Here is a 13,690-nt window from a genome sequence, read left to right on the forward strand (position 1 = left end):
AAAAGATAATTTTAGGACAATATTCCTGATGAACATCCATGTGAAAATCCTCAATAAAATATTGGCAAACTGAATCCAGTAGCACATCAAAAAGATTATCCACCACGATCAAGTCGGCTTCATCCCTGGGATGCAAGACTTGTTCAACATACGAAAATCAATAAACATAATTCATCACATAAACAGAACCAACGACAACAACCACAAGATTAATTAACTCCATAGATGCAGAAAAGGCGTTCAACAAAATTCAACAGTCTTTCATTCTAAAAGCTTTCAATAAACTAGTTATTAATGGAACACATATCAAAATAATAAGAGCTATTTATGACAAACCCACAACCAAAATCATACTGAATGGGCAAAAACTAGAAGCATTCCCTTCAAAAACTGGCACAAGACAAGGATGCCCTCTCTAACCACTCCTATTCAATGTAGTATTGGCAGTTCTGGCCAGGGCAATCAGGCAAGAGAAAGAAATAAAAGGTGGGTATTCAATTAGGAAAAGAGGAAGTCAAATTATCTATGTTTGCAGATGGCACGACTATATATTTAGAAAACCCCATTGTCTCAGCTCAAAATTTCCTTAAGCTGATAAGCAACTTCAGCATATAAAATCAATGTGCAAAAATCACAAGCATTCCTATACACCAAGAACAGACAGAGAGCCAAATCATGAGTGAACTCCCATTCACATTTACTACAAAGAGAATAAAATACCTAGGAATACACTTACAAGGGATGTGAAGGACCTATTCAAGGAGAACGACAAACCACTGCTCAAGGAAATAAGAAAGGACACAAACAAATGGAAAAACATTCCATGCTCATGGATAGGAAGAATCAATATTGTGAAAATGGCCATGCTGCCCAAAGTAATTTATAGATTCAATGCCATCCCCATCAAGCTACCATTGACTTCCTTCGCAGAATTAGAAAACACTATTTTAAATTTAACACGGAACCAAAAAAGAGACCATATAGCCAAGATAATTTTAAGCAAAAAGAACAAAGCTGGAGGCATCACACTACCTGACTTCAAATTATACTACAAGGCTACAGTAACCAAAACAGCATGGTACTGGTACCAAAACAGATATATAGACCAATGGAACAGAACAGAGGCCTCAGAAATAACACCACACATCTACAACNCAAAGATTAACTCAAGATGGATTAAAGACTTAAATGCAAGACCTAAAACCATAAAAACCCTAGAAGAATACCTAGATGATGCAATTTAGGACATAGGCACGGGCAGACTTCATGTCTAAAACACCAAAAGCAATAGCAACAAAGGCCAAACTAAACAAATGGTATCTAATTAAACTAAAGAGTTTCTGCACAGCAAAAGAAACTCTCATCAGAGTGAACAGGCAACCTACAGAATGGGAGAAAATTTTTGCAATCTATCCATCTGACAAAGGGCTAATATCCAGAATCTACAAAGAACTTAAACAAATTTACAAGAAAAAAACAACCCCATCAAAAAGGATGTTGCAAAATATATGGACAGACATTTCTCAAAAGAAGACAATTATGCAGCCAACAGACACACGAAAAAATGCTCATCATCACTGGTCATCAGAGAAATGCAAATCAAAACCACAATGAGATACCATCTCACACCAGTTAGAATGGCAATCGTTAAAAAGTCAGGAAACAACTGATGCTGGAGAGGATGTGGAGAAATAGGAATGCCTTCACACTGTTGGTGGGAGTGTAAATTATTTCATCCATTGTGGAAGACAGTGTGGCGATTCCTCAAGGATCTAGAATTAGAAATACCATTTGACCCAGCAATCCCATTACTGGGCATATACCCAAAGGATTATAAATCATGCTACTTATAAAGACACATGCACAGGCATGTTTACTGAGGCCCTATTCACAATAGCAAAGACTTAGAACCAACCCAAATGTTCATCAATAATAGATTGGATAAAGAATATGCGCCACATATACACCATGGAACACTATGCAGCCATAGAAAAGGATGAGTTCATGTCCTTTGCAGGGACATAGATGAAGCTGGAAACTATCATTCTCAGCAAAATATCACAAGGACAGAAGACCAAACACCACATGCTCTCACTCATAAGTGGGAGTTGAACAATGAGAACACATGGACACAGGGAGGGGAACATCACACACCAGGGCCTGTTGCAGGGTTGGGGGCTGGTGGAGGGATAGCGTTAGGAGAAATATCTAATGTAAATGACAAGTTGATGGGTGCAGCCAACCAACACGGCACATGTATACCTAAGTAACAAACTTGCACGTTGTGCACATGTACCCTAGAACTTAAAGTATAATAAAAAAATTGTTTTGAGCATCACAATACCTACTTCATGGTTGTTGTGAAGATTAGATGAGTAAAAGAAAAAAGGACTTAGAAGAATGCTGGAATGTAGAAAGCACTCAAGGATTGTTGGTCACTGTTATTAGCTATTGGGTATTCACGGGAACAGAAAAAATTTCTCAAGAAAGTTTGACATGGAGATTTAGATATAATGCTAGTCCAGCTCTTTGGCATATAACACAATTCTAAGAAGGATCTCTCTTTTTAGTAGCCACTCAATACTTCTTGGACATTACCTAGTGATCATTACTATATTCTCTCTCAGAGTTTAACAGCTCCTTTCCTGTATGTGAAAACCCCACTGAAGAAAAATCTCGCTTCAGGGTTTTCAAACTTTGAAAGCTGGTTGCAGCTTTAAACTTACAGTTCTTATACAAGTGCAGCATTAAGAGAGTTGCTGTGCACCTCTTAGTTTCTAACCAATGAAGTCATATCATTCTCAGATATGTTATTTCTTTTTTTCTTTTCGTTTTTTTGAGATGGAGTTTTGCTCTTTCACCTAGCCTGGAGTGAAATGGCACGATCTTAGCTCATTGCAACCTCCGCCCCCTGGGTTCAAACGATTCTCCTGTCTCAGCCTCCCTAGTAGCTGTGATTATAGGCACCCATCACCATGCCCAGCTAATTTTTGTATTTTTAATAGAGACAGGGTTTCGCCATGTTGGCCAGGCTGGCCTCAAACTCCTGACCTAAGGTGATCCACCTGCCTTGGCCTCCCAAAGTGCTAGGATTACAGGCGTGAAACACCATGCCCGGCCATGGGACGTCATTTTGGAGTTTGGTTAATGTATAGGCAATTCTGCAATGTCTACATTTAAGACAGTAAAAGCATGGTTTCTAATATTAGACTACTTAGGATAGAATCTTGGCTTCACTACTTCCTAGCTGTATGATCAAGGGCAAATTGCTTAATCTCTCTGTGCCTCAGTGTTCTCAGTTGTAAAATGGGGATAATAAATAGGGTTACTGTGAGTACGAAATTAGTTAATACATAACGTAAAACACTTTAAACAGTGCCTGACATCTAATAAATGCTATCTATTATGATAGAAATTTATGATAAAAATAGAAGAATTAACTAAGTTGAAGGACTGTTTAAGGACTATATAATCCCACAGAGCCATCAATATGTTTCTCAGTCCCAGATAGACCCCAGAATGAATTTTTGCAATCTACCTGACTGTATATATGCATATGTATCTTACGGGAAAACTCAGCAAAATCATAAGATTTAGGTCCTGGCCCTCAACTATTTTCCTTAACAAAATCTATTTTAGGCAGATGCCATCAAGGTAAAAATTATCATGTTCCAGGGAAGCCTCATTGCACACTACAAAGGACTATGACAATAACAGGTTTTAGATTTATTTTCTACATTGCTCTAGCATTTTAGAACGGTACTTTTACTACTCAAGCCACTTTCCTGCAACACTCCCCCAAATTTCCCTCCTTCACAGTGGCCAATCTCAAAGCGTTTTCAATGTAAGTGCTTTTCCTGTTAGTGAGACTTCCCTATGAAAATAAATACAATTTAAAGGCTGTTGGAACCTAAAACTCACTAAGCCTGGAGAGAGATGTGACTGTCATCTGAGTCACACATGGTTACAACTTCTGTTTCTCACATTATAGATTAACTTGCTTTCTTATTTTTCTTGTTCTATACAATGGGTAGAGAGAATTAAACGAAGTTAAGGACAAAAACTTCCTGCCTTCTTAATGATCCTTATAGATTAACTTCTGCTTTGTTGCCCTGGTTTGCTTAGATCAGATGAAAGAAAATCCTTTACGAAAAACGTGAAACGTACTCTTCCCAAAAAGAAATACTGTCTATAAGCAAATTGTTGTAACTATTCGCTAACCTTGTATGAGAAAATGTTGTAATCCTCCTAAAAACATCTCCGTTTCTGCCTACAGAAATGAAATCTTAAATCTCTACTTCGGAAGGCTGACTGCTTTCCTAGGAGTCGGTGTTTCTAAGGTGGGCTATCCTTAAACTTTGCGCTTTTGATTATTTTACATTGACACCTCCTGCCATCCGCAAGCCCAAAGGCAAGGATAATAAAATATGACACAGAACCAATTGGGACAGAGCTATGAAAACCTCATACCCAGCTGGGTTTAGGGCAGTCCTGCAGAAGCAGAAGCAAATTTGGGAGTCACTAGACCCTCCGGACCCGCCCACCTCCACCACCGTCCGCCCCTATGACCTTCGGCCCCTCCCTAGCCCCAGAGCACGCCGGGAGTTGTAGTTTTCAAAGACCTGTCCAGGCCAGCGCAGGCGCTTGGGGTTCCCCTCCCGCCCAACCCCCGCACTTTTCCGGATAAGGAAGCGGCCCGTGCTGCCACGCAGTCGCCGGACCGCGGGAGGGGGCTTCTGGGAGTTGTAGTCTGTTGGGGCGAGCGCCGACGGTAAGGAGACGTAGCTTTCAGTGGGGTCTACCGCTGCGGTTGGTTCCCGGCAGGAGCCGCAGGGTCAGTCTGTGACTCTTCCCCTACCACGCTCCCCCAGAGGCTGAGGAGGCGCTTTCCATTTCTCCTCCGGCTTTCCGTCTTGGGCACTGTGTGCTCCTTGCTCCGCGGTTTATTTCTCTGCCTAGTCCTCCCTCGCCTCTTCGGTCTGTCTCCAAAGCCCGGGCTTGGCGGGGACTTGCCCTCCGGTAAAGGCAGGGCCGCGACCTCCTGAAACCCGGTGCCCGTCCTGCAGGAACCTTCCTCACTAGGTCCCTCATACGGGGTTTCCGCACCGACTCTCTCCTCCTTCGCCGCGGTCCTCGCCGCGCTCATCTCCTTCCACTCTTTTTTTTTCTCTTCTGCAGGGATGGAAGCTTCCTGGCGCCAGGTGGCCGGTGGCCGAGGCCGAGCCCGGGGACGGGCCACTGCCGCCCCCTCAGGAAATGGAATCCATCTCCGCGGCGCCGGAGGAGGGCGAGAGAAGGGGTCGGTGGGCGCGGTTCCTTTTGGCGCCAGTCCGGGAGGAGTCGCGACCTCGGCGGCTTCAGGGAGCAGGCACAGCCCAGCGGGATCCCAAGCCCTGCAGACTCCCGCAGCCAGCGGTGAGAATGGCTCCCGCCCGCGGGCTCACCTGGATGCCTCCTAAGGCAGTTGCTAGTCAGGACCGCCTCCGCCCTCGCCTTCTCTCTTTCACTGCTTTTCCACTCCTTCGGGAGTTTGTTAGCCGGCCCACTTCTCCAACCTTTCAGGTGGCAGCTCTTTTCGGCACTCTAGGTAGATTTCCATCGCACCTCTTTCATCTTAATTTTAGGTGGTATTACCTTTGTTCCTTCCCTCCACTCTTGCCTGCTTGAATCTCCAGACCATAAGTTGTAAAATGTGGCCGGGTGTTCTGATTTGGTCTATAGTGTTGTTTGGTTAACACAGAGTTTTATATGTGGATTGGTTGTCAGCCTTTGTTTGTCGTTTTTAAAAATCTGGTTAACAACCTTGTGGCTTTAGTATCTTTGTGCATGGCAACAGTCAGCTCAGCTGAGTCACAGAAATCCCATTTAGATTGGACTTGGGCACTCCATCTCACATTCTCTCTCATTTCTGGAGCCAGGTGTCATTTGTCATCTTTACCTTTGCCTTTGTTTCTTGACTTTTCTATTCCTTGTAAGCACTTGAGCTTTTGATACCTTCCTTGACTGTAGTTCCTATTTACAAATTCCATGTCCTTCTGTGGATATATCTGGTGCTGCCTCCGATATATCAATATCTTTTATCCGAGACCATGTTTTCGTGGAGCCAGGGAGCACTTACGGTTGTGCATGGGGCCGAGGAAATAATCCCTGAAATCATTTTATTTTTGTGTCTGGAATGCATTTCAGGATACATTTTTTTTGGGTGGGTAGCAGAATTGAGTATCTGAGTGATTTTTCTCCTAGGCTAATTTTAAACGTAGGTTGTATCGTCTTAGCATGCAGTTAATGGTGGTGATGATAAGGTATGCAATATGGAGACGTGTGAACAGGTTTGGTAAACTTTCTTAGATCTTGTGGGTAGAATGAAAACAAGCATTCTCTACCTGGATAGTTGAGATTTGGCTGTAAGAAATAATACGTGAGAAGGTTGCCTTGTCAACTTGTCTTCACCTTGAGATGATGTTAGATGAATACATTTACCAGGTTATGAATGTTCTCATTATCTCTGTCCAATTCAGCCTTTTTTCATATGTCTTTTAAGTGCTAATTTCCCATAGATTAATGACATTTATCATCTCTTTTATGACAAGTTTTGAATTATATATCTCATAGCCAGTTTTTTTTTCCCAGTACTCAAATATTGCTAGGGAAGCATGATATACATTTTTGTCCTGGTTTACTTGAAATACTCTGTTTGTTTTGTTAATAACCCCTAACCAAACTGGTTGCAATAAGAAAAGGAAAATGTTTCATGAGGGAACATAATCAAGTATGAATATACCACCTAAGATAAGAGAGCTTCTCTTGGTAGTGGCTCATAAGTTTCAAGTACAATGTGAATTTTAAAATAGTCAATCAGTAAATTTAAAATCCTCTCAAGATGGGAATTTATGAACTCAGATCAATTCTGCAGGTTTATGGCTCCTTTCTTAAACTGTGTTTGCTGTCCATAAGAGCTTATTAACAGTGCTTGAAGAAAATCCCCGTGGTCCTTGCTCTCAAGAAGTTTGAAGCTTCTTTGGGAGTATGTGCAGTGAAGTAATCTGATTTTGTTTTGCATGATTAATCAAGTAACAAAATGAGAAGTACAGATAGTGCTAAATAGTGGAAGAACAAATCCAAAATTAACATTCTTTTTGGAATGAAGTTGGAAGAAACCTGTTTTCCATGTTAATATTTTGTGTGGATTAATGTAAAATGTTTATTTTTTTGTGATCACAAAAGTCAATAATAAAGGCAAAAAGTTCTTGACCTAAGAAGCCGATTATAAATATAGTAGGTGCATAGTGAGTACTGTTGATACAAACTCTTTGGTGGGGCTGGGCTGGACTGGGCTGGACTGGACTGGGCTGGACTGTCCTGTCCTATCCTACCTGTTGTTCAGAAGGTGGTAGATTGAAGTACCTACCTTCCCTGATTCTTTATGTGCTCACTGTGGACATGTTTCCTCACTTCTTAAAAATTATTGTGCACAATGTACTTTAAAACGTCTTAATTTTTGTTAGTCCTTATTTTGAAGTTGATCACCAGTATTTTGATAATTCTATCGTATTTTCGTATTTTTTTCTTGATTTGTTAATCACCGTTTTCATACAAATTTGCTGCATTTTAGCAGGATATTTACAAAAGTGAAAGTTTTTGTTGTGGTATTCTCTTTAGTTGTGTGTCAAGGAATTTGAAAATACTTTTCTCATGGATTACAGGAAGATAGAATGCTCCAAAGGTGACTTTGAAATGCATGTTGTAAAATGATAGCACATTATGCTTTTCTTTTTGAGAGATTGTTTTGCAGAAATGAAACTTTTTTCTTTTAAACAGAGCTAATGTCTCAGAAAAAATTTGAAGAAATCAAGAAAGCTAACCAAGCTGCAGCCAGAAAACTTGTTGAAGAACACTTTAGCTCTTCATCTGAAGAAGAAGGAGATGAAGATTTTGAAGGAAAACAAGGAAAAATAGTTGCAAATACGTTTATAACATACACTACTCAGACAGGTACTGATCATCTAAATTTTGACCTTTGACATCAGTGAAACTATATTCCTGACATTTTTTTGGTAATGCCTTTGTTCTATATGGAATAGATGTTATGTCTTAAGATGAGCACTGTGTGTTCTAGAGTTGAATTTTTGTACACTTTGGTATTTGAGTTATATATTGTGTGACACTAATTTTTCTATAAAGCAAGTAGAATGGCAGTGGCTCTTGTATAGCCTTGGGAGGCCTTTGTGTGTATTTATTTGGCGTTTCAGTAGAAAGCTTGGATAGGGCTGCTAAAGCTCCGGAGCAACAAACTGGGGCAAGTTTTCCTGGTTTTGATGATTTAATTTAACTAGAGGACTTTGTGTACCCCTCAATCTATTCATTTTTTTCATCATGTTAAATGTGTCTTGAAGTCTTTTTAATTCTTTACTTCCTTATTTTATATCTTATTTACAACATCTGATGTATTTATTTTTAGAGTTGGGGTCTTATCCTGTTGCCCAGGCTGGAGTGCAGTGGTACAATCATAGTTCACTGCAGCCTCGAACTCCTGGGCTCAAGTGATCCTCCTGCCTCAGCTTCCTGAGTAGCTGAGACTACAGGCATGTGCTGCACCTAGCCATACTTTAAAAAAAAAAAAACCTAAATTCCCTCAGGTTTGACGTGTACATTCGTGTTATCTGTGGTTTATATCTGGTTGCTCTTAAAGCCACATATGTTTATGTGCGAACGGGCCAAAGTGATGTTGCTGTGTACCACTTTAGTATTAAGTGTAAAAATAGATTATTTTAAATGTAGATATTGTCAAACTTTCTGCCTTTTATACTTTAAAATTATTATTGGAAATATTCTTGCATGTAGGCCAGGCACAGTGGCTCATGCCTATAACCCCAGCACTTTGGGAAGCCAAGGCGGGGGCATCACTTGAGGTCAGGAGTTTGAGACCTGCCTGGCCAACATGGTGAAACCCCGTCTCTACTAAAAATACAAAAAAATTAGCTGGGCATGGTAGCGCACGCCTGTAATTCCAGCTACTCAGGAGGCTGAGGCAGGAGAATTGCTTGAACCTGGGAGGTGAAGGTTACAGTGAGCCAAGATTGCGCCACTGCATTCCAGCCTGGGAGACAGAACAAGACTGTCTCAATTAAAAAAAAAAAAAAAGTATTTTGCACGTAATGTCAACATTTATTAATATATTTGTAGAAATGTCATATTGTTTATATATCTTTTATTAGTAATATATATTTATACCCTTGCTTGGTTCTTTTTCTTACTTCAGTATACTGTTAAAACCAGGAAAAACCTTAGAAATATTTTGGGAAACAATTCTACAGAGAAGAGGTGACTTTCCTAGAGTTACACAATTAGTAATTGGCAGAGCTGGGTTTAAACCTAGTTTACTTAGCTTTAGAGCCATTACTGGGCTGATTGCATCTTCTCTGTAAAAGCAGAAAAATTCTGAGGAGATTAGACGGTTACTTTTGTACCTGTTTGTGGGGAAAAAGCAGCGTTGTACAGCAGTTAAGAACATTGATATTTGAGCCAGATTGCCATGGTTTGATTCTTGGCTTTGCTACTTGGCTGTAGGATGTTTGACATATTGCTTAGCATCTTAGGGGCTCAGTTTCTTCTTTTGTAAAATGGGTATAGTGACACTAAATACCTTAGAGTTGTTAGGATGAAATGAATCACTATGTGTAAGTACCGTAGTGCTTACGGTAGTGCCTGTTGTGTAGTCTGTGCTGTATATCTGTTTGCTGGAATGTTTAATGTATTTTGTGGCTTGATTATTAGAGATTTTCTATCATAGCTGCTGCTTTCTTTTAAAAATTTTGTTTCTTTTTTCAGTCATGTCTTCCCTTGATCATAAGGCCCCACATCCTAAGCTCTCTTCTACTCTATACTAATGTATTCCTTAGTTATTATATTGTGCTTTCATGAGAAGTATAAGGCCAGTGATGCCAGGATTCAGGACTGTTGGTACAACAGAATCAGAAGCATAGCAGAGTTTGAGCATGAGTTCGCGTAAAGGCAAATAAAGAGCATGAGAGTTAGTCTTTTTTTTTTTTTGGAGACAGTCTTCTTCTGTTGCCCAGGCTGGAGTGCAGTGGTGTGATCATAGCTCCCTACAATCTTGAACTACCGAGCTCAAGTGACCCTCCTGCTTTAGCCTCCCAAGTAGCTGGTACTGCAAGCGCACACCACCATGCCTGGCTAATTTTTTTAGAATATTTTTGTAGAGACAGGGTTTTCCTGTGTTGCCAGGACTAGTCTTGAATTCCTGGCTACAGGGAATTCTCCCACCTCAGCTTCCCAAAGTGGCAGGCATGAGCCACTGTGCCTGGCTGAGAGTTATTCAAGTCTTCAGACAGAAGGATTTATGTATTTCACCCTTTCCTTCCCAACCCCTAACCTTGGCAATTAGGTAGTTGCCTGAGTATACTGATAGGATCATGAAGATAGTTGCACATCATCAAGTAGGTTTCTAAGGAATTTCCCATAATTGCTAGGGAATTAAGATTAGGAAGTTTGGCTGAGAAGTCTAGTTTGGCAAGGTGAGAACTGATAAAAAGTAACTCTAAGATTAGAGGGTTTCTTATTTCTAAAGGACTTTATAGAAAATAATCTTAAGAAGTTTTCTGCTTTGAGAGGACTTCGCTTGAACCATTCTAGATAGAGTCAGATTTTATTTTACAACAGAAAATGCAATAATGTCTTTCAGTCTAGTATGTAGAAAACATTTGTCGTTTGTAAGTTTTATTAATTTTTAATCTGCTTTTAGTCTTACAGTGTTATGGTAATTTTTTTATGCTGTGTTTTGTATAAAATCCATTAGTATTTGATTCCCATTCCTTTGCCTCTACCAATGTAAGAAAATCTGATCACTTGATTTAAGAACATACATACCAGAGTAATGCGATGATTCCCACCTTAACATTATTGAATTGAAGACCAGGACTTTACCAAAGGAGTTCATTTTTATTTGAGCACAGCCTTTGCATTTTTGTGATTCTTCTCTCAAATTTCGGACTTGCATGGCCAACTTCCTGATGAGTATCTCTATCTTGCTGGTGCATGGACACATCAAACTGCTGTTGAAAGAGAACTTATTTATTCTTTTGTGTTCTTTATCTTAATAGCACTACAGTTTTCTCAGTCACCCTCCCAAGCCAGACATCTGGGAGCAGAGATGGCATATGCATGTTGTTTACTGCAATTCTCCCTCTACCCATGTCAGACAGCTCAGCAGACACAGCACTCTTCCTTCTGAATGTTGACATGAACATCAGCTTTTAAAACTGATACAATCTCATTGTCACCAAGTCCTCCTAAGTTTTACTTCCTAAATTTCTTAAATCTACTGTTACTCTGCCTGTGTACTGTCACTGCCTAGTTTAAGCCTTTACAGCTGCTTAACATGTGGATTAAATCCATATAATAATTGTGAGGTAGATAACTGTTACTACTAATTTTACAGATGAGAAAACTGAGACACATTAGGTAACTTGCTCAAGGTCATTTTTTGCTTTATCTGCTGTAACTACCTCTTAACTGGTACTTCAGCTTTCAGTCTTGGCCTCCACTTACTCATTTTTCTTTAGTTGCCAGAGTGATCTTTTTAAAATGCATGACTTCAAATGCCATGCTATCCACTGTGAAGTGCTGGGCAGTACATTTTATTGATGCAGCCAAACTGTAAATATTTCAGAGAAATCTTACATAAATTTTAAAATATAAGGTTAGTTTTATTTTGTGAAAATCTGTTCTGTCTTCTTCTTAAATACTGTTTTTTGAGTTAGCTGTTAAATTAGATGAAATTTAAAATGTTTTGTATCTGTTAATGCCAGCTTAGTTGAAAAGCAAAATAGACACCCCATATTATTATTCTGCTCTTAAGGATTTTTTAAAAAACTACAATGTTTGTTTAAAATAAAGCAATTGTCTGTAATAATTTTATAATAATTTATAGTTTTGAGAGTACGTTTGCGTTTATTTTGTTTAATGTCCTAAATCACATTTATTTTATGGTAGGGCAAGCTTTTGTAAGTGCTGTGTTTACTCAGATGATTTTAGAAAGTAAAGAATTAGTCATATGTCCTGTTTATGTCATTTTCTTTTGGCAACTTAAATTTTGGCTTGAACCACGTTATTATCATGATAAGTTCTGTACTTATGTTAGTTTATGCTTTAATCTACTTTTTTTTGAAGACTCAGTCAACTTCTATTGAACGTATCTTTATTGTTCTAAAGCCATGCAGGCTTATTTTTCTCATACTAAAGTGACTCAGATTATTGCCCTTTTGTTGTCATTTGTGCTTTAGGGGACTTGTTCTATTTTTCATTTTGCTGTTACTTGTTATTTGTTGGACCTTCCTGCAGTAACTGCTCACTGCAGTATAGCATAGAGGTTAAGAGGGTTCACTTTGTAGGCAAACTGAAGTTAATTCTTTTGTGTCTCAGTTTTCTCATTTGTAAAATGAAGATAATAGCTCATTTAATCCTATTGAAGTACTAATAGTACAGTGTCTAGCAAATAAGCACTCAGTAATTACTCAAAGAAAATAATGTCTGGTACTGTTTTTTCTGAAAAGCTTATTCTGCCTTCTTAAGCAGAAGTAGTGAACATATTTCATGAGATGTGGTTATTGTACTGTAAAAACCTCAGGGTCTTTTCATCAACAAGTTTTTATTAAGAATACACCTATTAAATTCACGCGCGCACACACACACACAAACACACACACACACCCACGCACTCACATCTATGCTTATGTTTATGCTAAGTGATTCTACTAATTCGTTTAGGCTTTTCCTTTCACACTTTGCTTTTCCTTAAGACTTTACATCTTCCAGCTCTTGCTTATGGCTCTGCCCCCACCAAATTTGTTGAGAATTGTAACAGCCAAAAAAGTAAATATAACAGAGAGAGAGAGCTGAGGTGCTGGTTTTGAACCATGTACACAAGATTTAATACACAGACTTTGTTACCTCTTGACAGCTCATTGGTTACTTTTTTAAAAAAACTTCTTGTTTTACAGCTATATTTTGAGCAATTGATATTGCTAGACAGTTCTTACGTAATGTGGTGCTATTAGTGAGTTTGTGTTATTTTCAGATGTTGTTTAGGATGAGATTTTCAATCTTTAAATTTCCAGATGGAGATACACGTGAATTAGAGCGAACAAAACAATATGTAAATGAAGCTTTTCAAGCAGGGGCTATGACATGCTTAATTTGTATTGCTTCGGTGAAGAGAAACCAAGCAGTAAGTTTTTCTCCTTATTTATATTAATGTATCTTCCCAAAATATCTTGGGAATTGGACTTACAATACTTAATGATTTATTCTTTTGTTTACTTTTGTTTAAAAATACTTCATTTGAGAATTTTGTGTATGAATTGATCTTCATTTTAAAATACGTAATTTAAAAAAAATTACCACTAAATGAGTATCCAGTATTTTAGCACTATTGAAATAACTTAGTTGTCTTCAGTTTTAATGCAAATGTTGATTTGATAGAACATTTTTAGCATCTGTACTTTATAGATTCCCACAAAAGTGAAATGTTAAAATGTATTATATTTTACTATTTTATTGGGTTTGGAAAAGATACAGTCCCTATCTTCAAGAAAGTAGAACTTGGCAATAACACTTATGGCTTAATTAGTTAGCGTATCCTGTGTTAAAGGCATTTTGGGAAGTGGTGAGG

The 13,690-nt window shown here is 38.8% G+C and overlaps 1 protein-coding gene across 1 annotated transcript in view; it reads left to right on the forward strand.

The window, feature by feature from the left end:
- Positions 1 to 4,672: 4,672 nt before the first annotated feature.
- Positions 4,673 to 13,690, forward strand: part of NFXL1 (nuclear transcription factor, X-box binding like 1) — a 41,959-nt gene continuing 32,941 nt past the window's right edge. Inside the window, exons 1-4 of the mRNA XM_017849957.1 lie at positions 4,673 to 4,771; positions 5,179 to 5,415; positions 7,819 to 7,992; positions 13,137 to 13,246. Coding sequence (XP_017705446.1) covers positions 5,181 to 5,415; positions 7,819 to 7,992; positions 13,137 to 13,246 — 519 coding nt within the window. The 5' untranslated portion in view covers positions 4,673 to 4,771; positions 5,179 to 5,180. The remainder of the gene's footprint in view (positions 4,772 to 5,178; positions 5,416 to 7,818; positions 7,993 to 13,136; positions 13,247 to 13,690) is intronic.

The sequence above is a fragment of the Rhinopithecus bieti genome, unplaced genomic scaffold, assembly GCF_001698545.2.
Source record: "Rhinopithecus bieti isolate Rb0 unplaced genomic scaffold, ASM169854v2 scaffold_33213, whole genome shotgun sequence".
Lineage (NCBI taxonomy): Eukaryota > Metazoa > Chordata > Mammalia > Primates > Cercopithecidae > Rhinopithecus > Rhinopithecus bieti.